The 27,565-nt window shown below is 41.7% G+C and overlaps 2 protein-coding genes across 2 annotated transcripts in view; one reads left to right on the top strand and one right to left on the bottom strand.

The window, feature by feature from the left end:
- Positions 1–17,987, bottom strand: part of LOC117513522 — a 233,660-nt gene extending 215,673 nt beyond the window's left edge. The window contains exons 1-3 of the mRNA XM_034173690.1: positions 17,918–17,987; positions 9,305–9,482; positions 761–1,032 (exon numbers count right to left, since the gene is read on the bottom strand). Coding sequence (XP_034029581.1) covers positions 761–1,032; positions 9,305–9,482; positions 17,918–17,987 — 520 coding nt within the window. The remainder of the gene's footprint in view (positions 1–760; positions 1,033–9,304; positions 9,483–17,917) is intronic.
- LOC117514796 (galanin receptor type 1-like) lies at positions 244–26,172 on the top strand. Its single transcript, XM_034175383.1, has 3 exons — positions 244–1,124; positions 1,214–1,279; positions 25,807–26,172. The coding sequence occupies exons 1-3, from the start codon at positions 456–458 to the stop codon at positions 26,125–26,127; spliced, it is 1,056 nt and encodes a 351-aa protein (XP_034031274.1). The 5' UTR covers positions 244–455; the 3' UTR covers positions 26,128–26,172.
- Positions 26,173–27,565: the final 1,393 nt, after the last annotated feature.

The raw sequence follows: 27,565 nt of genomic DNA, 5'->3' as shown, positions 1-27,565 counted from the left end.
TAATTGGTAAATGTTATTGTGTGGCACAGCCCAGGATCATCATCATCATCATCATTATGTCGCATCCTGTCAATAACTGATTCGGTCCGATGAAGCTGTCAGACCGAAATCGTGAATTTTACAACCGACAGCAGCATTTCATTGGATGGGGCAGCTGGTGGGCGCTGCCATGCACGCCGCCCCCCGTTATAACACCAGGAACAAAAGTCCAGGCGCGCAGGAAGAGGCGACGGAGTGGATGCGCACAACGGCACGAGCTCCGTTACGCACGGCGGCCAAATTGCGCAGAGCGGACTGGACGTGCTCGGAGGCGGCAGTTAAAGTTTAACCGACGCTGAAGCTGCAGACGTGCACGAGCTTTAAAAGTGGAACTATGACGCAGCGGCAGGACTTGAAGCCGCCGTACAGGTGAATTTGGCACCGTTTGAATTTTTAACCCCAAAACCTTCCCCAGAATGAACCTGTCGGAGTCCGAGCGGCTCTGGGAGGATCCGTGGAACCTGAACATCTTCGAGGAAGACGAGCGGCAGCAGCTCTTATTCGGGATCGGCACGGATAACTTCATCACGCTGCTGGTGTTCGGGCTCATCTTTACGCTCGGCGTGTTGGGGAACTCCATGGTCATCACCGTGCTGGCGCGCAGCAAGCCGGGAAAACCGCGCAGCACCACCAACATCTTCATCCTCAACCTGAGCATCGCGGACCTGTCCTACCTGCTCTTCTGCATCCCCTTCCAGTCCACCATCTACATATTGCCGACCTGGGTGCTGGGCGCCTTCATCTGCAAGTTCATCCACTACTTCTTCACCGTGTCCATGCTGGTCAGCATCTTCACGCTGTCTGCCATGTCCGTGGACCGCTACATCGCCATCGTGCACTCCAGAAAGTCCTCCTCCATCCGGGTGGTGCGGCACGCGCTGATCGGGGTGCTGGTGATCTGGATTCTGTCTCTGGCCATGGCAGCGCCCGTCATGCATCACCAGAACCTGTTCCAGAGAGATGAGAACCACACGTTCTGCTGGGAAGTGTGGCCTGATCAAACCCACAAGAAAGTCTACGTGGTGTGCACCTTTGTTTTTGGCTATGTTCTCCCCCTGATGCTTATTTCCTTCTGTTATGCAAAGGTGAGCAAAAACGCTTTTGGAGCTTTGGGTCTTTTCCTTTCCTTCTTTTTTTCTTATTCTAAAGCGCACTTTATTTCTTTTACTTGCAGGTTTTAAACCATTTGCACAAAAAGCTCAGACATGTGTCCAAAAAGTCAGAGGCATCAAAGAAAAAGGTGCGTATATAACCCATTTTGTGTATGTGTGTGTGTGTGTGTGTGTGTGTGTGTGTGTGTGTGTGGGGGGGGGGGGGGGGGGGGGGGGGGGTTGCAGATTACAGCAGTGTGACTACACCGACTGTAATAACATACAAATAGTTAAAAATAAAACTGATAACAGCAGGACTGTGCAAAATCAGAATCAAATTGAAAAGGACTTTAATTTCAGATCAATTACTGAATTTCACTTGACTTTTGGACTCAGGTAGCAAACAGGATGCAGAATTCAAATTTGTGAATTGTAGCAAACAGGTGGACAGATCCAGAATTACAATTAGTGCCAATACTTGAAATAATAATTAAAATAATGGCCAATCTATTCATGCAACTTTAATTATTTTACATGTTGGTTAAATAATTTATTATTTATTCATGAATAATTGATTAATTGCTCTTACATTGGCAGAATATATTAAGAAAATAGCCTCAGGGCAGCACAACTCGCCCGCACATTTGTCCACTCGTACAAAATCCCCAAAATATTCTGATGTTTTCTGGACAATCAAACAAAACAAATCTGTGCACACTTCAGTCTAGAATATTTCAAAACACCTAAATCCAGACTCTCAAATTTAGTCAGTGTCAATCCAGTCTAAGACGTTTTTCTGGTGCAGGTGTTTAAAACCAGTTTAAAAAAAAAGCTGATAACATGTTTAAAACATTTTTTAAAGTCATATAAAAGCATTTGATAAAGTGGCCTTTCACAACATTTTAAAACCACTCAAATCGACTCAAATTTAGCCAGTTCAAATGCACTTTAAGACATTTTACCAGTGAAGAATATTAAAACCAGCTCACAAATTGATAATAACATGTTTAAAATATTTTTAAACGTGTTGGAAAAGTGTGTTACATCTTCATGGAAAGTTAAACGTCACAAATTCAAATGACTGAAATAGACATTTTCAAAAACAGACTCAAGTTTAAAATTGAGTTTAAGTCATTTTACCATTCAGATAGTTTAAATCCAGTTCAAAACAGCTAATAGAGTTAAAACCTAATTTAAATCAATCAATCAATCAATCAATCAATCAATTTTTTTTTATATAGCGCCAAATCACAACAAACAGTTGCCCCAAGACGCTTTATATTGTAAGGCAAGGCCATACAATAATTATGTAAAACCCCAACGGTCAAAACGACCCCCTGTGAGCAAGCACTTGGCTACAGTGGGAAGGAAAAACTCCCTTTTAACAGGAAGAAACCTCCAGCAGAACCAGGCTCAGGGAGGGGCAGTCTTCTGCTGGGACTGGTTGGGGCTGAGGGAGAGAACCAGGAAAAAGACATGCTGTGGAGGGGAGCAGAGATCGATCACTAATGATTAAATGCAGAGTGGTGCATACAGAGCAAAAAGAGGAAAGAACGGTGCATCATGGGAACCCCCCAGCAGTCTACGTCTATAGCAGCATAACTAAGGGATGGTTCAGGGTCACCTGATCCAGCCCTAACTATAAGCTTTAGCAAAAAGGAAGTTTTAAGCCTAATCTTAAAAGTAGAGAGGGTGGCTGTCTCCCTGATCTGAATTGGGAGCTGGTTCCACAGGAGAGGAGCCTGAAAGCTGAAGGCTCTGCCTCCCATTCTACTCTTACAAACCCTAGGAACTACAAGTAAGCCTGCAGTCTGAGAGCGAAGCGCTCTATTGGGGTGATATGGTACTACGAGGTCCCTAAGATAAGATGGGACCTGATTATTCAAAACCTTATAAGTAAGAAGAAGAATTTTAAGTTCTATTCTAGAATTAACAGGAAGCCAATGAAGAGAGGCCAATATGGGTGAGATATGCTCTCTCCTTCTAGTCCCCGTCAGCACTCTAGCTGCAGCATTTTGAATTAACTGAAGGCTTTTTAGGGAACTTTTAGGACAACCTGATAATAATGAATTACAATAGTCCAGCCTAGAGGAAATAAATGCATGAATTAGTTTTTCAGCATCACTCTGAGACAAGACCTTTCTGATTTTAGAGATATTGCGAAAATGCAAAAAAGCAGTCCTACATATTTGTTTAATATGTGCTTTGAATGACATATCCTGATCAAAAATGACTCCAAGATTTCTCACAGTATTACTAGAGGTCAGGGTAATGCCATCCAGAGTAAGGATCTGGTTAGACACCATGTTTCTAAGATTTGTGGGGCCAAGTACAATAACTTCAGTTTATCTGAGTTTAAAAGCAGGAAATTAGAGGTCATCCTGTCTTTATGTCTGTAAGACAATCCTGCAGTTTAGCTAATTGGTGTGTGTCCTCTGGCTTCATGGATAGATAAAGCTGGGTATCATCTGCGTAACAATGAAAATTTAAGCAATACCGTCTAATAATACTGCCTAAGGGAAGCATGTATAAAGTGAATAAAATGGTCCTAGCACAGAACCTTGTGGAACTCCATAATTAACTTTAGTCTGTGAAGAAGATTCCCCATTTACATGAACAAACTGTAATCTATTAGACAAATATGATTCAAACCACCGCAGCGCAGTGCCTTTAATACCTATGGCATGCTCTAATCTCTGTAATAAAATTTTATGGTCAACAGTATCAAAAGCAGCACTGAGGTCTAACAGAACAAGCACAGAGATGAGTCCACTGTCCGAGGCCATAAGAAGATCATTTGTAACCTTCACTAATGCTGTTTCTGTACTATGATGAATTCTAAAACCTGACTGAAGCTCTTCAAATAGACCATTCCTCTGCAGATGATCAGTTAGCTGTTTTACAAGTACCCTTTCAAGAATTTTTGAGAGAAAAGGAAGGTTGGAGATTGGCCTATAATTAGCTAAGATAGCTGGGTCAAGTGATGGCTTTTTAAGTAATGGTTTAATTACTGCCACCTTAAAAGCCTGTGGTACATAGCCAACTAACAAAGATAGATTGATCATATTTAAGATCGAAGCATTAAATAATGGTAGGGCTTCCTTGAGCAGCCTGGTAGGAATGGGGTCTAATAGACATGTTGATGGTTTGGATGAAGTAACTAATGAAAATAACTCAGACAGAACAATCGGAGAGAAAGAGTCTAACCAAATACCGGCATCACTGAAAGCAGCCAAAGATAACGATACGTCTTTGGGATGGTTATGAGTAATTTTTTCAATAATAGTTAAAATTTTGTTAGCAAAGAAAGTCATGAAGTCATTACTAGTTAAAGTTAATGGAATACTCAGCTCAATAGAGCTCTGACTCTTTGTCAGCCTGGCTACAGTGCTGAAAAGAAACCTGGGGTTGTTCTTATTTTCTTCAATTAGTGATGAGTAGAAAGATGTCCTAGCTTTACGGAGGGCTTTTTTATAGAGCAACAGACTCTTTTTCCAGGCTAAGTGAAGATCTTCTAATTAGTGAGACGCCATTTCCTCTCCAACTTACGGGTTATCTGCTTTAAGCTACGAGTTTGTGAGTTATACCACGGAGTCAGACACTTCTGATTTAAAGCTCTCTTTTCAGAGGAGCTACAGCATCCAAAGTTGTCTTCAATGAGGATGTAAAACTATTGACAAGATACTCTATCTCCTTACAGAGTTTAGGTAGCTACTCTGCACTGTGTTGGTATATGGCATTAGAGAACATAAAGAAGGAATCATATCCTTAAACCTAGTTACAGCGCTTTCTGAAGACTTCTAGTGTAATGAAACTTATTCCCCCTGCTGGGTAGTCCATCAGAGTAAATGTAAATGTTATTAAGAAATGATCAGACAGAAGGGAGTTTTCAGGGAATACTGTTTAAGTCTTCTATTTCCATACCATAAGTCAGAACAAGATCTAAGATATGATTAAAGTGGTGGGTGGACTCATTTACTTTTGAGCAAAGCCAATAGAGTCTAATAATAGATTAAATGCAGTGTTGAGGCTGTCATTCTTAGCATCTGTGTGGATGTTAAAATCGCCCACTATATTATCTTATCTGAGCTAAGCACTAAGTCAGACAAAAGGTCTGAAAATTCACAGAGAAACTCACAGTAACGACCAGGTGGACGATAGATAATAACAAATAAAACTGGTTTTTGGGACTTCCAATTTGGATGGACAAGACTAAGAGACAAGCTTTCAAATGAATTAAAGCTCTGTCTGGGTTTTTGATTAATTAATAAGCTGGAATGGAAGATTGCTGCTAATCCTCCGCCCCGGCCCGTGCTACGAGCATTCTGACAGTTAGTGTGACTCGGGGGTGTTGACTCATTTAAACTAACATATTCATCCTGCTGTAAACCAGGTTTTTGTTAGGCAGAATAAATCAATATGTTGATCAATTATTATATCATTTACCAACAGGGACTTAGAAGAGAGAGACCTAATGTTTAATAGACCACATTTAACTGTTTTAGTCTGTGGTGCAGTTGAAGGTGCTATATTATTTTTTCTTTTTGAATTTTTATGCTTAAACAGATTTTTGCTGGTTATTGGTGGTCTGGGAGCAGGCACCGTCTCTACGGGGATGGGGTAATGGGGGGATGGCAGGGGGAGAGAAGCTGCAGAGAGGTGTGTAAGACTACAACTCTGCTTCCTGGTCCCAACCCTGGATAGTCACGGTTTGGAAGATTTAAGAAAATTGGCCAGATTTCTAGAAATGAGAGCTGCTCCATCCAAAGTGGGATGGATGCCGTCTCTCCTAACAAGACCAGGTTTTCCCCAGAAGCTTTGCCAATTATCTATGAAGCCCACCTCATTTTTTGGACACCACTGAGACAGCCAGCAATTCAAGGAGAACATGCGGCTAAACATGTCACTCCCGGTCTGATTGGGGAGGGGCCCAGAGAAAACTACAGAGTCCGACATTGTTTTTGCAAAGTTACACACCGATTTAATGTTAATTTTAGTGACCTCCGACTGGCGTAACCGGGTGTCATTACTGCCGACGTGAATTACAATCATACCAAATTTACGCTTAGCCTTAGCCAGCAGTTTCAAATTTCCTTCAATGTCGCCTGCTCTGGCCCCCGGAAGACAATTGACTATGGTTGCTGGTGTCGCTAACTTCACATTTCTCAAAACAGAGTCGCCAATAACCAGAGTTTGATCCTCGGCGGGTGTGTCGGCGAGTGGGGAAAAATGGTTAGAGATGTGAACGGGTTGGCGGTGTACACGGGGCTTCTGTTTAGGGCTACGCTTCCTCCTCACAGTCACCCAGTCGGCCTGCTTTCCCGCTGCTCGGGATCTGCCAGGGGGGAACTAACGGCGGCTAAGCTACCTTGGTCCGCACCGACTACAGGGGCCTGGCTAGCTGTAGAATTTTCCACGGTGCGGAGCCGAGTCTCCAATTCGCCCAGCCTGGCCTCCAAAGCTACGAATAAGCTACACTTATTACAAGTACCGTTACTGCTAAAGGAGGCCGAGGAATAACTAAACATTTCACACCCAGAGCAGAAAAGTGCGGGAGAGACAGGAGAAGCCGCCATGCTAAATCGGCTAAGAGCTAGTAGCTACGCTAACCTAGCGGATTCCTAAAAACACGCAAAGTGAATAATGTGTAAATAATTTAGAGGTGATTCAGCAGAAGGAGTGCTTAGTTAAGGCACGTAAAGATTACACTGGGAAACAAATCGTAATCTAGATAACTAGATCAATCTAACTGCGCAGATTAAACAGCTAACAGATACAGAAAAACACCGCTGTGCTCCGGAACAGGAAGTGATACAATACCGCAGTGAGAGCCAACCACCAGTAGAGGCAAAGATGATAAATGATGAAGATAAATGATGTGAACTTATTTTACTGTGACTCGATCCCAGATAAGCGGTTGAAGATGAGTGAGTAAACTTATTTTAACCATAATGCAGATTGTGAAAAAAAATTAACAAAACAATTTAATTTTAAACAATTTTACTTTTGCTTATTTTAAATTTCAAATCAATTCAATTTCAGATCATATCTTGTTTTAAGATGTTTTATAAAACACATGAAACAGAATCACCAAAGATGGAACATTTGCAAATTGGTGCTTTAACTTTTTGATAATTATTCAATAACAAATTAGTAAGTTATTTTACAGTCACTCGACTCGACTGAGTGACTGAGACGGTTTTAGTTCTGCAGTCAGCGTGTTTTGTGAGTAAAATGTAAATAAGATCATGTTCTGACAAGGATCACATTATGTGCACATCTTATCTGTAAGCACTTGTATCCGTCAGTGATGATGATGGTAATTAACGGTAACCCACAGTCACACAGACTCCGTACACTCAGAGTAACTCGGCGTTTCTCGTTCTGTAGGCTGCAGCTAGAAGTGAGAGTGAGTCACTGTCACTTCATCCATCAAACAATGTAGGTCTCGTTTCACTACGAGACCCAATAAATAAGGCGGTAACTCTTAAACCAGGTTTAATCAAAATAACCAGTCTCATTAAAATGATCAGCAATTCTGTTGATGATGAATTAAATTTTGAAAGGGGTGATTGAAGTCCAGTGTGGATCCAGATAAAGGGGTGGATCATACCTTTGATCTCTAATTCCAATTCCTTTGGTGCTTGGTGAGGTTCAACGTTTAAAAATCAATGATCAGGAAGAAAGATAAGTTATCTGGTTGAAAGATCAGAAGCCAAGTTCAGCAATAAATGTTCAGAGGTCAGGATCAAAGACAAGGAAAAGTATCACGTTAGCAGTGAGGATCAAATTTTAGTCATAAATGTTGTAAGGTTAGGATCAAAGATGTGGAAAAGGACCACATGCCAGCAATCAGGGTGAAAGTTCAGTAATAAATGGTCTAAAGTCAGGATCAAAAATGAGGAATGAGATCACATGTCAGCAACCAAGATCAAAGTTCAGCAATAAATGTTGTAAGGTCAGGATGATGTCAGCAATGAGGCTCAACGTTGAGCAATAAATGTTCTAATGTCAGGATGAAAGATGAGGAATGAGATCACATCTCAGCAGTCAGGATCAAAGCTGAGCAACAAATGTTCTAGAGTCAGGATCAAACATGAGGAATATAGGATTGCATGTGAACAATGAGGATCAAAGTTGAGCAACACATGCTCAGGTCAGGATCAAAGATGAGGAACAGGATCAGCAGTGACAGTCAAAGTTCAGCTGTCCTGATTAAACATCAGAATCAAAGGTGAATAATCACAATCAAATGTCAGCAGTCTGAATTCAACTCTGAGTCCTGATCTCATTTTAAACTGAGCTACAGTGTTAAATGGGAATAAGTGGTTTAAGAGCAAATCTTGGGTGTTGTTGAACTGGTTTGGGTGAACATTGACTCTAGCTTTATGCAACTTTCAAAATCCATGTTGTCGATGTAAAAATGATCCCACATTCAGGAGAACTTTGGAGTCTGAGACGCTGTGATGATTTACAGTCAGAGTTCAGGTCACTCAGAGGGAACGTTCACTGACAGCTCTGATAAAACCGTCGGTAAACACGCCATTAAACTCGGCCTGTAAAACTCCATTAAACTATAACTAAAACCAGCAAACAGATACAATCAGCTGCAAAGATCTGAGTGTGTCTGAGAACATCATGCACAACTGAGACAAACAAACACTGCACAAGTTCCTTTGTGGAAGCACTTAACAACTGGAATGGCACTGACGAGAGTGCATACTCACACCCAAAACCTCACCGAGTCCCAAGCTCACCGAGTCCTGACCTCACCGAGTCCCAAGCCCTTTCTGCTCTGTGCTTTAGACTTCAGTTTATCGTAACATGAAGATCTCATTACCAACATGTTGGAGAAATTATGAATTCACACAAATCCCACACGGCTGATCACCAAAATAGCCATAAAATAATCACTAAAGAGTGACATATTAACAGGAGTAGAAGGGCACCAAGTCAAGCACATACCTCAGCCACATTCCTCTTGGATTTAAATGCAAATCCCAAACCAATTTTCCAATCCTAAATCTACTCTAGAAGACGACCTCAGACAGAAAATACACCAGCAGTGGAACAGGAGGGTTGACCTGGGCAGGCAGCTCCGGTTCCCCGTTGTGATTACCACCACTTCTCTCCTCCCTGACGTAGTTGTGAGGTCGACCAAACACTGAGCTCACAGCACCAATGGAGGAAGGCATTGAGGCTGCCTTTGAGGGGAAGAGGGTCGAGTACTCAGAGCTGGCTGCCGAGTGCCAGGAGGCTGGCTGGAAGACCACCGTCTAATCTGCAGAGGTTGGACGCCGAGGCTTTGTGGGGCTGTCAACTGCACGCCCGCCTGAGGAGACACTGGAGGGACTGGAGGGACAATTACAGACGGCAACAAAGGAACTGGCAGAGGAAGCGGAGAAAGATAGATTTTGGATGTGGTTGAGGAGGAAGGATAAGAGCTGGGGGAAGTACACCAAACCCAGAAAACAGCTGCAGGGGGGTAACATCTGCCAGCTGTACGTGGGGGTGGGGTGGGCCAGACAGATGTCCCTGTCGCTGCTCCGCCACCAGACATTCCAGGATTAAAGGAGTGAAACGCTGGTGAATGGTAGTTCTTGGCTGATGCTCCTGCGGCTGATCCATGGGCACCGGAGATGATCCAGATCAGGTAGACAGAGACGTACAGGAGCCTAAACACTGACCTTTGATCCTGAGTGTGATCTTTGATCCTGATCTTTGGGTGTTTGGGCAGATATGAATACAGTCCTTGCACTCTGATGCGGACTAAATTCATTAAACCAAGACCCCTGAGACACGGCGGCCTGTGTCCAATCCCAAGATAACTATGGAGAGGTTCGTTAGTGGTGAGAAGGTAAAGTGAAGCAACAGACAAAACCATTAAAGCAAATGTGAATAACACACATTCTACAACCCCAAATCAGAAAAAGTTTAGACAATATGGAAAAATGCAAAGAAACAAAACAAGCACACAAACAAAATGTACATTGATTTCATTTGGGGTTTTCATGTATCCCATAATCCCTTGCGTGCTAGAGAGTCAAAACAAGATAGAGAATCCACACGATGACAATTGTAAATCAATCAATCAATCAATCAATTTTTTTCTTATATAGCGCCAAATCACAACAAACAGTTGTCCCAAGGCCCTCCATATTGTAAGGCAAGGCCATACAATAATTATGAAAAACCCCAACGGTCAAAACGACCCCCTATGAGCAAGCACTTGGCCACAGTGGGAAGGAAAAACTCCCTTTTAACAGGAAGAAACCTCCAGCAGAACCAGGCTCAGGGAGGGGCAGTCTTCTGCTGAGACTGGTTGGGGCTGAGGGAAAGAACCAGGAAAAAGACATGCTGTGGAGGGGAGCAGAGATCGATCACTAATGATTAAATGCAGAGTGATGCATACGGAGCAAAAAGAGAAAGAAACAGTGCATCATGGGAACCCCCCCACAGTCTACGTCTAAAGCAACATAACCAAGGGATGGTCCAGGGTCACCCGATCCAGCCCTAACTATAAGCCTTAGCGAAAAGGAAAGTTTTAAGCTTAATCTTAAAAGTAGAGAGGGTGTCTGTCTCCCTGATTTGAATTGGGAGCTGGTTCCACAGGAGAGGAGCCTGAAAGCTGAAGGCTCTGCCTCCCATTCTACTCTTACAAACCCTAGGAACTACAAGTAAGCCCGCAGTCTGAGAGTGAAGCGCTCTAATGGGGTAATATGGTACTACGAGGTCCCTAAGATAAGATGGGACCTGATTATTCAAAACCTTATAAGTAAGAAGAAGAATTTTAAATTCTATTCTAGAATTAACAGGAAGCCAATGAAGAGAGGCCAACACGGGTGAGATATGCTCTCTCCTGCTAGTCCCCGTCAGTACTCTAGCTGCAGCATTCTGAACCAACTGAAGGCTTTTTAGGGAACTTTTAGGACAACCTGATAATAATGAATTACAATAGTCCAGCCTAGAGGAAATAAATGCATGAATTAGTTTTTCAGCATCACTCTGAGACAAGACCTTTCTGATTTTAGAGATATTGCATAAATGCAAAAAGGCAGTCCTACATATTTGTTTAATATGCGCTTTGAATGACATATCCTGATCAAAAATGACTCCAAGATTTCTCACAGTATTACTAGAGGTCAGGGTAATGCCATCCAGAGTAACGGTCTGGTTAGACACCATGTTTCTAAGATTTGTGGGGCCAAGTACAATAACTTCAGTTTTATCTGAGTTTAAAAGCAGGAAATTAGAGGTCATCCATGTCTTTATGTCTGTAAGACAATCCTGCAGTTTAGCTAATTGGTGTGTATCCTCTGGCTTCATGGATAGATAAAGCTGGGTATCATCTGCGTATCAATGAAAATTTAAGCAATACCGTCTAATAATACTGCCTAAGGGAAGCATGTATAAAGTGAATAAAATTGGTCCTAGCACAGAACCTTGTGGAACTCCATAATTAACTTTAGTCTGTGAAGAAGATTCCCCATTTACATGAACAAACTGTAATCTATTAGACAAATATGATTCAAACCACCGCAGCGCAGTGCCCTTAATACCTATGACATGCTCTAATCTCTGTAATAAAATTTTATGGTCAACAGTATCAAAGCAGCACTGAGGTCCAACAGAACAAGCACAGAGATAAGTCCACTGTCCGAAGCCATAAGAAGATCATTTGTAACCTTCACTAATGCTGTTTCTGTACTATGATGAATTCTAAAACCTGACTGAAACTCTTCAAATAGACCATTCCTCTGCAGGTGATCAGTTAGCTGTTTTACAACTACCCTTTCAAGAATTTTTGAGAGAAAGGAAGGTTGGAGATTGGCCTATAATTAGCTAAGATAGCTGGGTCAAGTGATGGCTTTTTAAGTAATGGTTTAATTACTGCCACCTTAAAAGCCTGTGGTACATAGCCAACTAACAAAGATAGATTGATCATATTTAAGATTGAAGCATTAAATAATGGTAGGGCTTCCTTGAGCAGCCTGGCAGGAATGGGGTCTAATAGACATGTTGATGGTTTGGATGAAGTAACTAATGAAAATAACTCAGACAGAACAATCGGAGAGAATATTATAATAGTATAAATGAATATTATACTACAAAAATGTCATTTTTTATGCTTTTCATCACATTAATAAGAGACTGCTGCATGATACCCTGAAAACTTGCTAAAACAATTATAACAAATAATCCGTGTCTGTTACGTTTAATCTGCGTGGAATTTAATAAGTGCAAACCGAATTTCAGACATATTATATATATTAGTCTGGAACAAAGAGGACAAACAGTGTTGTAAAGAACAATAATCAAGACGTTAAAGAGCAAACTTCACTTTCCCCCAGAACGACATGATCAGGAAGTGATTGTAGCTCACAGCAGCTCCCACTGAAAATAACGGAGAGACAGACTGTGATTCTCGCATGTTTACATAAAACAAACGCAATAACAACGTCTATAAACCCAGAAAATATATTCACAGGAGTTTTAGGCACAATATAAAAATAGTTTAATGTTGCAATGTTAATGGTGTTGTCCGTGTGAAGCGGTTAAAGTGAAGCGTGATCAGAGCGTATCAATGCAGTTCTCAATGTTACTGAGATCTCGCAGCGCAGCGACCTCTCCGAGGTTTTGTGGGATTTGAAACCTGAAAAGCCTCAATGTGGTCAACTTTTCATTTATTTTCAATAACTTTTCAATTTCACTTATTAATATACATACATTCATTCCTCAATTTAAGGCCTGCGACACATCAATAAATGTTGGCCTGGAAGCAATTTATTCCAAATATGAGTTTTAAATCATCACTTTTATAGCCAGTTTTCTTCAGATAAGTCGGGGGGAAGGGGGTGGACAGATTTCAAAGTCATTAAATGTTTCAGACTTCATTTACATTAATCTTTAAGAAATACAAACAGTATAGAAGTGTACGATTAATCTGTGTCAGGCAAGCAGTTCTGAAAAATTAACTGACCACTACTGAGGGAAGCCACCAAGGCACCCATGACAGCTCTGGAAGAATTATAGGCTTCTGTGGATGTGAGTGGAGAAACTGGGAACAGTGCGACAGATAGCTGCGCCCCAGCATTAAATGCTATGACATTTTCCCCTCATAACAGGTTTGATCATTTTAGAAGTGAGACATTCGACACCTGTGCAGGTGTTTCTAGTTTCCAGGATGATGTCACACTTCCACATTGTGTCAAATCAGGATACAACAAAGCAGCAAACAGTGGAAAAGATGGAGATCACATCAGAGATGTAAATTGAACCAGAGCCCACAGTGTCCTTGGTGGGACGGGGGTGGTGGTGGTGGTGGGAGCTGAGAAAAAGTGTAGAGATCAGCATTTAATCAGCGGTTTGTGCGATCTGACCTGCTCCCCTGTTATCCAGCCTGTCATAATTATCAGCTGGGCAGCTGGGACCAACAAGGTTAGTCTCACTGCTGCTGTGAAATGTTCCATGCCAGCTTCCAGCGGCCACAGCGGGAGTAAAAACAAACCCCCAAGACCGCGTGCTGAAGGACGGCAGTACACGGTGGACATATTAAAAAGTAGGACCACAGCTGAACAGTTTCTGCAACTATGCAGAAACTTTACATTACAGTCAGATGGACGTTCTCGGTTAAAAACGTCAGTCTAATAAATAAGATTTCTCACTCATCATAAAAGCAATGATCTTTTTCCATGCAATTTACGTTCCAACAGTTCTTGTGCAGCCAGTCTGAACGCCTGTTGTAAATGATGAATTATTACAATATCTATGTATATTATTCTTTTAGCATTTTCTGTCTTCTGGTTCATGCATGTTGCACATTTACCAGCTGAATGAGCAAAAATAAAATCATATGCCCATTGCAATTATTTAATTTTTAAATTTCTCATGTTGACAATAAATCAGTCAGAATCAAACTCAGCTTCAAAGTCAACATGAAAACAGCAAGATGTGTAACACTGGCAGCTGCAGGTTTGGTGATTAAAACGGCCGCCGGTTTTCTCTTTTCTGCAAATATATGTACTTACAGTGAGAAAAATAAGTATTTGAACACCCTGCAATTTTGCAAGTTCTCCCACTTAGAAATCATGGAGGGATCTGAAATTTTCATCTTAGGTGCATGTCCACTGTGAGAGACATAATCTAAAAAAAAAAATTCCAGAAATCACGATGTATGATTTTTTAATAATTTATTTGTATGTTACTGCTGCAAATAAGTATTTGAACACCTGTGAAAATCAATGTTAATATTTGGTACAGTAGCCTTTGTTTGCAATTACAGAGGTCAAACGTTTCATGTAGTTCTTGACCAAGTTTGCACACTGCAGCAGGGATTTTGGTCCACTCCTCCATACAGATCTTCTCCAAATCTTTCAGGTTTGGAGTTTCAGCTCCCTCCAAAGAGTTTCTATTGAGTTCAGGTCTGGAGACTGGCCAGGCCACTCCAGGACCTTGAAATGCTTCTTACAGAGCCCCTCCTTAGTTGCCCTGGCTGTGTGTTTGGGGTCATTGTCATGCTGGAAGACCCAGCCATGACCCATCTTCAATGCTCTTACTGAGGGAAGGAGGTTGTTTGCCAAAATCTGGCAATACATGACCCCATCCATCATCCCTTCAATACGGTGCAGTCGTCTTGTCCCCTTTGCAGAAGAGCACCCCAGGAGTATGATATTTCCACCCCCATGCTTCACGGTTGGGATGGTTTTCTTGGGGTTGTTCTCATCCTCTAAACATGGTAAGTGGAGTTGATTCCAAAAAGCTCTATTCTGGTCTCATCTGACCACATGACCTTCTCTCATGCCTCTTCTGGATCATCCAGATGGTCAGTGGTGAACTTCAAACGGGCCTGGACATGTGCTGGCTTGAGCAGGGGGACCTTGCTGCCCTGCAGGATTTTAAACCACGACAGCATCATGTGTTACTAATGTAATCTTTGTGACTGTGGTCCCAGCTCTCTTCAGGTCATTGACCAGGTCCTCCTGTGTAGTTCTGAGCTTTCTCAGAATCATCATTACCTCACAAAGTGAGATCTTGCATGGAATCCCAGACCGAGGGAGATTGACAGTCATCTTGTGTTTCTTCCACTTTCTAATAAATAATCATAACAGTTGTTGTCTTCTACCAAGCTGCTTGCCTGTTGTCCTGTTGTCCATCTCAGCCTTGTGCAGGTCTACAGTTTTGTCCCTGGTGTCCTTAAATAGCTCTTTGGTCTTGGCTATGGTGGACAGGTTGGAGTGTGATTGATTGAGTGTGTGAACAGGTGTCTTTTATACAGGTAACAAGTTCAAACAGGTGCAATTAATACAGGTAAAGAGTGCAGAATAAGAGGGCTTCTTAAAGAAAAATTAACAGGTCTGTGTGAGCCAGAATTCATGCTGGTTGGTAGGTGTTCAAATACTTATTTGCAGCAGTAACATACAAATAAATTCTTAAAAAATAATACATTGTGATTTCCAGATATTTTTTTTAGATTATGTCTCACAGTGGACATGCACCTAAGATGAAAATTTCAGACCCCTCCATGATTTCAAAGTGGGAGAACTTGCAAAATCGCAGGTTGTTCAAATACTTATTTCCTCACTGTATGTCTCCATATACATTTCAACACGCTTTACCTTTTCTTGTTCCCCCCTTTTTAATTTTATTATATTTAAGTAAATATTGGAGGAGTGGGGTACAATTAGTTATACCTAACAGCTAACGTTAGCTTATCAAGCCGGCCTTAGCAATGTTCATCATAGCTTACAAAATAGTTGGTTCTTTTGTTTGATAACCCACATTAATTCATACTTTTGCCCACATTTATTTTATATGTATTTGTTAATACCGTTACTGTAGGTTTAACTACGCTATTATTTTTTATACACTAATTACTGTTTTTGTTTATCGTCTTAGCTTGCTGGGTACAGTTGGCTTATTCAAGGCTAATTTAGCTCTTCTACTATAACTAGCTTATTTTCGCCATTTACAATTCTATTTTACATGGTGTAGATTTTTAATGATTCATCAGTTTATGTGTTCCTTTAAAGATATCAACATACAGTACCTACGTTCTTAGGTTTCCATGTGATAGCATAATGATTATACTTTTTATTTTCCCTTACCAAAAATAGTACTGATAAGTATATAAAAGTAAACTGGAAGTATACTTGAAACATACTCGCATGTACTACTTTTTGGTAAGGGTTCCTACAGTATGCTAACAGAGTTACTTTAGGTAGATACCAGTACACTCACAGCTTCTGCTTCTACAGCTTAGCCTACTAACTATATTTGATTTTACTAGTCTACACACTAATTACCTTTACTACAATCTTCTCCTGTGATGTCTTATCCTTCTTATGTCTTATTATTTATTATATTATATATATACCTTTTTCTTGAGCCGCTTGGGTGGGTAGGGAGAGTTCCCATGGGATAAAACTGCTTTTTAACCTACCATCCCTGGTTCTCAAGACCAGCCACCTAAGTGGCTCTACTCTACTCTTTTCTACTCTCCTATTTTACTCTTCCTTTTTAGATATTTAGATATACCTTTGTATACTGGCATAGTTCCACCTTAGAATTGGAATATAATATATAAGATATACCTTACTGAATTTTCATTGTTAAAACTACATTATTTTATTCTTAAACATTACAAATAATAAGTTAATGAACTATAATATCCACTATGACCAGTGCTCTCCTACTTTGAAAAAAAAAGTAATATTCCACCCTTTGCCCCTCTGGCTACACTCCTGCACAGGTGCACTGGACTGGCTGTCATTACTATGTCGGCTCTGCACTATGAAGCAACGAGACTGACATGATGCGTTGATAATCTGCGCAAATAAAATGAACTTATTGCGTATTTAAAGCGGGTCAGTGTAATTTGGAAATGTTCAGTTTGCTCTGTGCTGAGCTCAGCGGCATCCTGGACTGGCTGCTCGCCCCATTGTCATCTCACATATGAAATGGAACAAAAGGAAACACACATCAAAAAAAAAAAAAAGTCATTATCAGGCTGATTCAGATTGGATTTGATCTGAATGTGACATCCCTTGTTTAAATGTATGCCCAGTTCAGATCTATACATCAACAGCGGGCACAGCGGATTTACTAATGAGTCTTTTGAGGAAATCAATGTGGGAAAGCTGCACTCCGTGCACCCAAGAACAATACTGCATTCACTTGGTTGATGCTTTTTTTTTAATCCAAAGTGACTTAGAAGTGAGGAATCACAGTCAAGCTACATTTTGAAGGTCTTCAGCTCCAGGATGATCAAAGACTTGTTCCACCATTGGGGGATCACAAATAAGAACTCTGGATTGGCACATTTGTAGGGATGAACAGACGCTGCTCCTTGGAGGAGCACAGCAGCTGAGTAGTGTCACATAATTAGATTGATGTGCTCCAGAGTGTCTGGGTTATAGTATAGGTGGTCTAAAATCAAGGCTAATTTCCAGGCTATCAGCAATTTCCTAGATTCAATGCATCTGTATGGGGCTATAAAGTGTTTAAGTTGTAGACACCTGCGGAGGTTCTGAGTCATCCAGGTCATGATATCCAAGTCTGTTGGATCACATCAACTTGTCTTGTTTAGTTCCTTGAACCTGTTTTGCTCTTCATCCAAAAATCCTTCATCTGTCCCAGTCCCAATCTTTATCTTCTGTAGGGTCACTGATGACCCAGTGGTGTAATGAAAGTCATTAAGAGTCATTGGTCACCGGAGGTCACATGAGTACAGGTGTGATTGGCGTGGTGGTCTTCTTCATGTCTTCCACTAATAACCCTCTAACACTGACAGCATCCCTGATCTTGTCCATCCACGTCTTCCTTGGTCTCCCTCTGGGTCTCTTTATCGAAGGTCACCATACTCTTGACATGACCATATCATCGTAGCTGGTTCTGCTCAATAATCTTTAACACATTCTGGACCCTCAGCTGCTCCCCAGTGTTGCCATTACTCAGTCAATCATGCCTGGTCACACATCTGATGAGTCTCAGCACGCTCATCTCTGTGGCCATGTTGGTGGTCAGCGGTCATGCCTTGCAGCCATAGAGTAGGTATATCTTTGTCCTTGAAGAGAAGGTAGAGCATTCCGAAGTTAGCGCTGTACTCTCCTTTCCTCTCATTGATGGTGGTCTCCAGAACAGCAGCATTGTTGAACACCTCTCCCAGGTACTTGAACCGCTCCACCGTCTTCGTGCGCTGGCCGTCAGCTACAATGTTCGCTTCTCTTGCCCGACGAGATACCACCATCACCTCAGACGTAGTTGTGCTGAGCTTTACCACATAGTGGTGAAGTGCATCAGACCAAAGATCTAAGGTGGCCTGTAACTCACTCTCCTCACACTACACCAACGTCATCATCTTTTTCAAAATGTTATTTTATAAATAACATACATTCCAACATAATTGGTGGATTTGTATATTTAGATCCTTGTGTCAACCTTAATTGACTCCTACCTGCCTACTGTTCTTAGAAGGCATTGTTGAATAGACTCTGATGCACTGATGCTGGATTGACCATGTTTGGGGAAACTGAAAACCTGGTTCACTTGTGGACAATATGGAAGGAATTTTGTAAATCATAAATTTAAATCTTCTGGCTGTCAGGAACACCTGCAGTATTCTTGCAGCTGAAGTCCTTTGAATTCATATTATATGAAGGAAATAATATTTTAGGGATTGTTATGTTGAGCCAAACAAGTCAGTAATGAACATTTTGGGTTTAGAATGTTTATCTTGCTGATATCGCCCCCTCTGGCATTCAGATGGAGCCCACAGATGGTTATTGATAATTACAAAAAAGAAGATTTGGAGGACTCTTTTTGAAGTAATTTCAATAATTATGCAGACAGACACAGGGACAACTAATGAGACCAAGAGCCAGATGCTTCTCTTTTACAGAGATGTTTGAGACAAACCAAACACAACTGATTTAATTAACCAAAACCGAATCATCACACCAATGGCAATCATAAACCCGACTTTATCTTGAAACCTCGAGCAGATCAAAACAAACAAACAAAATACATTACTCAAAAACTAGTGCACAAATATATCCATCCATCCATCCATCCATCCATTTTCTTCCGCTTTATCCTGAGTCAGGCCGGGGGAGCAGCAGCTCAAGCAAAACCGCCCAGACCTCCTGATCCACACACACCTCCCCCAGCTCCTCCAGCGGAACTCTGAGGCGTTCCCAAGCCAGCCGAGAGATGTAGTCCCTCCAGCATGTCCTGGGTCTTCCCCGGGGCCTCCTCCCGATGGGACATACCCAGAACACCTCTCCAGCGAGACGCCCAGGGGGCATCCGGAAAAGATGCCCGAGCCACCTCAGCTGGCTCCTTTCGACGTGGAGGAGCAGCGGTTCAAATATATTAGCCTGGATATAAGACGACCCCCTTTTTCAAGACGTGTTCGGAAAAATGCTTTCTGATGATTTTGTTTTAAGGAACAAGCTTTCATTTGAAAACAATGCTCAAAAAAAAGGCACAATACGAGGTCTGTTAGAAAAGTATCCAACGATTTTATTTTTTGCAAAAATTATATGGATTTGAATCATGTGCACTTGCATCAGACAAGCTTGAACCTTCATGTGCATGTGTGAGTTTTTTCACACCTGTCGGTTGCGTCATTCACCTGTGGGCAGGCTTTGAGTGAGCAGTGGTCCACCCCTCTCGTCTGATTTTCATTGTCAGGAAAATGGCCGAGCGACTGTCGCTTTGCTGCATGAAAATTTTTTCAGAAACTGTGTGAGACAGCCAGGTGGAAACCATTCGGAAAATTCAGATGGCTTTCGGTGAAGATTCTGTGGGCATCACAGAGATTAAGGAGTGGTACAGCCGGTTTAAAGACGACCCACAATGGCGCAGAGCGCGCCGCGCTCCAAGCGGCGATCGACAGGCTGAAACGACCAGATCATTTCCAAACTGAACGCTGTGTTGATCCGGGACATCATCTGACTACCAGAGAAATGGCACAAGAGGTGGACATCAGCCATTTTTCGGCAGATTCCACTGTTACTGGAGATTTTGTAATGAAAGACGTGGAGGCATTTGCGCCTCGGGACGGAGCCTCTGATGTCCACCTCTTGTGCCATTTCTCTGGTCGTTTCAGCCTGTCGATCGCCGCGCGGCGCGCCCTGCGCCATTGTGGGCCGTTTTTAAACCGGCTGTACCCCTCCTTAATCTGTGTGATCCCCATAGAATCTTCACCGAAAGTCATCTGAATTTTCCGAATGGTTTCCACCTGGCTGTCTCACACAGTTTCTGAAAAATTTTCATGCAGCAAAGCGGCAGTCGCTCGGCCATTTTCCTGACAATGAAAATCCAACAAGAGGGGTGGACCAGTGTTCACTCAAAGCCTGCCCACAGGTGAATGACGCAACCGACAGGCGTGAAAAAACTCACGCATGCGCACGAAGGTTCAAGCTTGGCTGATGCAAGCGCACATGATTCAAATCCATCTAGTTTTTGTAAAAAATAAAAAGGTCGGATACTTTTCTAACAGACCTCGTATACGTACATACATACATACACACACACACACACACACATATATATATGTGTGTGTGTGTGTGTGTGTGGAGAGAGAGAGACACAACAGGCCAGACTGCATAAAGCAGTCATGCACTAAACAGTGTAAACTGGCCTACTTTGGCTCATCGGGTATTCATGTCATGTCCTCATGTCAGTCAGTCTATCTTCTACAGGCGGTACTTTCTGTGCATGCTCACCACTCGCATAATGACGGAAGATTGGCGACATACTCCAAGGACACTTCAGATGGGTAATTGACCAAGAAGTCCTGAGAAATTTCTGTGACGGATGAGGAAAGCAACAATGGAGGCGACCTTCAAAAATCTGTTTTGATGACCAGAAACAACCATCCCTGTTGCAGAGTCTATAAAGAATATCCAACTCCACTTTTCCCAGTTTGAGGAGACGAAAGGCAGAAGTAAAAAGTGCACAATGTGGTGTGACTCTGCTGCTCCCCTTATTAAGAGAAAACCTCTTGATGCAGGTTGAGCAGTAAAAATAACACGAGTCCACCATTGAAATAAAATTATGGGTGAACAACAGTAGCTGCTTCATGCACGTGTCAAAATCATCATATTGTAGTAGTCAGGGTGGGACTTCACTTGGACGTGGGAACAGCAGCACAAGGACTACTGCAAGAACTGTAAATAGTAAGATCCTCCTTTTTTCACCACAGCAGATCTGCATGCCAATTTTGCACAAGTTTTACACCGGGTGTGCTTCCTGATGCAACTCCTCATTACATGGAATACAGGCACAGGTAGTCTTGTACTGGGAAACGTCTGGTCTCCAGGCAGGTGCACTAATGGCTTGGGCACCATGCAAGAACTGTTAACAATTGTGATATTTCATTACGTTATCTGCTGATTCTAAAGTTGTGTAGATAAATAATAGGAGACCATAGTCTCATTTGAACCCTCCGTGACATTGTGGGATTTGACCACTTACGGGGACCTCCATTTAATATATACATAGTATATACACACTTCACACGGATAAATGGTGTACGGTTTTGTTTTCGGCTGCAATCACCAAAGCTGTCGCAAAAAGTATTTTTTTTTTCGGTTAATGGTGGAGAAGAAAAGGTGAGGATGTAGGAGATGTCGTGTCCATAAGTGTTAGCCTACACAGCTAACCAGAGTAGCTCTGTTCTCTCGCCTGCAAAACTGCCGCAACACGTTTGAACTCCGGGTCATAAACAAACCACAACACAAGTCCACTTTCCACCGCATCGTCACTTTTTCTTTGCATTTTCACTTTGTTTGCGGGTAATTTGCCCAAAAACCCATTGAAAATGCTATGGTTTGTACCATGGAAGTAGAGAAATGATGTTGTATGCGTCATATTTTACCCCTTTAGCGCCTGCTCCCAAACGAGACTGCGGTGCCCCATTGTGGTGTTAAAATGCAAGCAAAAACAAAATGTCATTCAGCACCATGAGTGTAAATTTTACTTAATTACGTTCACCTGTTGCTTCTTGTTCTGGAATACACGTGGGGAGAGGGGGGCAATGCCATTTATGGGTATTTGGCGCCACCGACTGCTATTGATGTATAACGTAAAAGTCTCATGTACAATTAGAAAATGACTCAAATTTTTTGTAAAGATCTGAAACCAAGAGCTTTTTAAAAACTCCAAATTGAAGGTCCATTGCGGTTGGAGCCAGATCTGTTTGACTAAAGGACTTTGACTGGGTTATGTGCTTGAAAAAGTGCTACTCTTGTTTGTTTTGCTTCATGATTTCTGTTCTGTCTTCTTGACTAAATTACTGAACTGCGATGGCCTTGGCAGAATACAATTAAAGTCTTATTATGCAAGCGTTTGCATAATTTTGGCATAAATTATGGCAGCTTTTGCTAATCATAAATAATTGAACACATTTCAGTAGGCAGTTAACAGCTTTTTACAAAACAGATTTACATATTTACAGAGCCACTGTGGGAGAAGACACACGTCTCTCTTCAAGTGTAATATTTTATGAGTTCTTCCTTCCCTTTCTGTGTTGCTGTTTTATTGGTGTAACGAATGAATTTCAGGGTTTGAGGTGAAGACATGAAGTTCTTGAGCCTATCTAACAATAAAACATTGTTATGAACACTGCGTGAAGCGTGGGAACTTCACCCTTAGACAAGAAGTCTGTTTGTGTAAATAAAGGTTGATATGAGTCATCTGCTGGTTAAAGTCCAGCCAGTGTTACCCAACGCCGATATGACAGGTTTGAGTGTCGGCATGATTTCTTTGGAGATGTGTGGTTGTTATTCTTTTGGCTGCTCCCATTTGCTTGGTGTGAAAACATTTAGTCCTGATGCACCTCTAGATATTCAAGATTAGGACATGAGTAGGTTTGGAACCCCAAACCTTCTTGCTTTGAGCCTAGAGAGCGTGATCAGTGCACCGTTGTGCTAAAAGGGAACATCTTCAATCAAAACAATCACAAGCGTTTGCACACGAGACTGTAAATAATCACACGAGACTGTAAATAATAATGAACGATAAGCGGTCAAGCAACTCTGCAAATACTAAGACAAAATGACACTATCACCCCCTGGTGGCTGGTTGCAGAACAGGTCAGAGTCACAGTGACAGAAAATGAAACTTCTCAGCTTGTTGGGAGACTCACAAAAGACATTTAAGTTACGTGACCAGCAAAGGAAGCCCAAAATTCCCGGAAGATGTCATGTCTGCCACTGGGAGGTGCAATAGATCACAAAATTCACAGCTCTGATTGAATCGGATGGTTTTTACGATGTGTTCAGACTAAATGTGTCACCTGATTGGTTCATATCACAGCTGCGGAAGCCGATAATAAACTTTTAAATATTTTAAATCGGCTGATCCTGACGTCGTCCTGGCATAATCGTGCGTCCTAAAGCGTTACAAATAGATCATAAATGTTGTTTTTGTGGTGACGTACAGTTTTCACCATCATTTGTCAAACAAGCACGTTTTCTAGGGAGACTGAACAGAGTAAGAATTTCAATGTGTAGTATAAACTACCTGTTTTTACTGTACACATGACAATAAAAACTCTTAATTTCATTTGACCTGCTCTTCCTGAATCTGTCCCTGTTCCCACGTCACAGTGTGATTTGTGATGGTTACACACTGGGTGCTGTTGAACTTGGCGTGCACCGTCTAGCCTTTATTTGAAAAGGTCCATTGAATAAACCAACAGAAATGGGGAGGTGATGGTCTAGTGGTTGAGGTGTTGGGCTTGAGACCAGAAGATCCTCACTTCAAATCCTCGCCTGACTGGAAAATCACTAAGGGCCCTTGGACAAGCTCCAGTGAGAACTAATTAATCTTAGACTAAATCTCCTCAGTACCCATAAAACCAGCAGAGGAGCCAAGCAGATCAGGCATGATGAAATTAGTTTTTGGTAACAATATGCTCCAGATGCAGCCTTTGACATTATTAGGTTTTCCCAAACCAAATCCCATCCATCAGCTTCCTCTTGAATTTGGAACAACTGTTGGATGAATTTCAATTCTTTGTTCAGTCCCTCCAGAAATCTAGAGGATTTCAACAAACATTGATACTATGTGGAGATATATCCAGCTAACTCTCTCTCTTTAACTCTGTATTCATCTAACTCTGTTGAAATCCCAGCATTCATTGCTCATTCTTGGAGAATCTGACAGATATGTCCAAAGTGTTCCAGAAGGAGCAAAGAGGGAGCAGGTTTTCTTTGCAGCCACTGACTCCAGCAGGTGATTTCACTGATTAACATCACCTTGAGCAGATGAGATAAATACATCAGTGAAATCACCTGCTGGACTCAGTGGCTGCAAAGAAAACCTGCTCCCTCTTTGTTCCTTCTGGAACACTTTTGTCACCACTGGCTTATTACATTCGCCAAGGACGTAATAACATCATCTGCAATTATTTATTTGTCTGTCTGCTAGCAGGATTCCATCAAAATTTTCACCACAGATAGATATTATGCCATGGAAGACTCCACTGAATTTTGGAGGTGATCCAGATCCGGATTCAATAATATTCTGGATCAGGATTTCAGTTTGTACGCTTCACTTTGAGGATTATGTCAAAACTACTTCACAGAATTTAATCACATTTTCACCACACATTGGTGTTCGGCCTGGGAAGACTCCATTCAATTTCGGAAGTGATCTCGAGCCAGACTCTGGATTGTGGATCAGGATTTCACTTTGTAGACTTTTAAGCATTACATCAAAACTACTTCACCGATACGAAATCACAATGTAAAACCAAGATCAGGAAGACACTGTTTTGTTTCAGGTTGTGAATTAAATATCAGATTGCAACATCGTAATCAGTCGGACCATTCTGGATCAATATGCAATTATTGCATTGTGTTGTGGAATCTGGTTTCTGGTCAAGTCCGGGTCATGATGTGAATCACATATCCGTTATTTTGAGTCCTGGTCAACCCTTGGTGGACATCAGAAATCTTGGATTGCTCTTGTCTGAAATGCATCAGTTCATTTTGTGCATGTTGTCAAACCAATGTGTTGAAGTTAATATATATTTTCTGATAAAGCTAAAATAAATATGACAAACTGTGGTGCCAGCTGCTTTGCAGTTCAAGAATCCAGTCAAGTCTTCTGTGGTTGCAAGTTTTAAATAGAAGGGCAACAGCTGGACAATCCTGGAATTCCTCGCACTGGTAACAAAATAAAGCTTGGACAGCAGAAATGTACTTGAGTGGATGAGTGAGTGAGTGAGTAGATCTCAGCCGGCAGGTGTTGACAAATGACTGGAGAATGTCAGGACAAAGTCTCTGTGGTTTAATTTGCAGTTTTTAGGAAGCTCGTGTATGACGCTCAAATATAGACTAATATATGTCTCACATTCTGTGATTGTTCTGAACATTTTGATATGCAACACATGGGCATTGCACTCTATGCAAGTACAATGAACGAGAAATTGCTGACGGTGGGGTAAAATTAAGAAAATACCCTTAGACCTCAGAGGGTTAATAACGGCTGTAAATGTTTAAGTATTCCTGTGACCAAAACAATATACACTCCAGCCTGGTGACAGCAACAGAATAATGAGCAGAAGACATTTAAACCTCCTGCTAACATCTTTATGTCTATGCAAGTGTCTTTACCCTGTTGACCTTCTCTGTGTGTGATCTTTGTTCCCGGTGTGTGGATCCAGACGGCTCAGACGGTGCTGGTCGTGGTGGTGGTCTTCTGCCTGTCTTGGCTCCCTCATCATGTGGTCTATCTGTGGGTGGAGTTTGGGACCTTCCCTCTGACCCAGGCCTCCTTCGTGCTCCGGGTTGCTGCCCACTGCCTGGCGTACAGCAACTCCTCCGTCAACCCAGTGATCTATGGCTTCCTGTCGGAGAACTTCAGGAAGGCCTACAAGCAAGTGTTTAAATGCCACGTGGGGAACAACAGCTCCCCGCTGAATGGCATCAAGGAACTCCGCAATAAGGTGGAAACTCCACCCTCCACTTACTGCACCAACGTTTGACTGACTAGCTGTGGATAGTGACTGATGTGATGTCGATGTGGCGACTGAAGCCACATCAACGCTTCAGTCGCCACATCGACGCTTCAGTCGCAGGTGTTTTGACATTTTTGATGAGTAACTGTGATTGCATCGTTGTTGCTTTTCCACATTAGTGCTCTTCATTCCATCTGGATTAGAATGCAAAGACGCTATGGCGCCGGGATGCTGACTCGTTCCTTTGAGATCTTTTCTTGCATTTCTTATCATCATGCTGAAAGTGTGCAAAGTCTGAATCTCAGGAAAATGGTACTCCTGGTAACACCAAGCTCCACAAGTTCCACATCTTTAAGGTCCCTGCCGTGGAGCCTGTCTGCTTTTTTATGCCAAAGTGTCACCAGTCAGCGATAGTGAGCACAGAAGATGAATGCCACAGTTACTGAAAATAATTATTTCTTAAAAAGAACCCATGAAGGTTATATCCAAGAAACAGCTTGGTAACAAAATTCTGTGGTTCATTAATAGAAATAATAAGAAAAAGGACTCAATTAGGGAAAATGTCAAATGCAACAAATACTGAATTAGATTCATTTGGGAACAAAAATGATCTTGATTGAGCAAAGAATCTCAGAATTCAACAGGAGGAAATTAGCCAAATTTAAAATTCATTTGTATTCATTCTATTAATGATATATTTTTGATTAATCATATATCCTATGTATTTTTTGAGTTGTGTCCATAAAGAAAATTCTAGCTTAAACAAAACCAAGAAGAAAATGTACAACTCAACATTTGTGAGGTTTTTCTTTTGTTTACAATATTTTTCGGATGTCGTTCCAGGTACGAGATGCCATGACAGAGCCCAGAAGTACGTAGTAACAATGTTACGTCAAGTCAACCGCCTTGATTGGACCACCTTCGGTCATGGATGGCAACCAACATAGGCACACAACCAATCTATTCCCACCTCTCAAAATTAACCACCCATCTGTGGCAGCCAGGTGAAACGCCGGGAGTCTCTTTGCTGATGTAACAATCCCTTAACCATACGTGGTTAGGGATGGTTCGTGGATGTTTTTGACACATACTTGAAAATTACAAACGGCTGTGAATGAAACTCATCTGGTATGTTTGCTTCCTGAACACTGGACGTTCCTCTTTGTTCTGCACAACCCACAAGTCAGCCACCACGGGACAAACATTATGACAAAATATATAACAGAAGGCGAAGCCAACACCAGAATTAAATGATAGTACGTGTGGCTGGGGATGGTACCAAAACATTTAATTGATTCTTTGACGCTAACTTGAAACACTGCTTTGGAATAAAACCAAAGTCTGGACCAAAAGGAATGAGTTGTGCTAAATATGTCATCAAATAACTTGAAACAAATGCTTCAAAACATTCCAGTTGATATGGTGTTGAAATATATTCAGTAACACCATGAGTATGAGATCATCC

This window comes from Thalassophryne amazonica, chromosome 7, assembly GCF_902500255.1.
Source record: "Thalassophryne amazonica chromosome 7, fThaAma1.1, whole genome shotgun sequence".
NCBI classification, from domain to species: domain Eukaryota; kingdom Metazoa; phylum Chordata; class Actinopteri; order Batrachoidiformes; family Batrachoididae; genus Thalassophryne; species Thalassophryne amazonica.
Note: the sequence above shows the minus strand (reverse complement) of the source record. Positions and strands in the feature narration are given on the sequence as shown.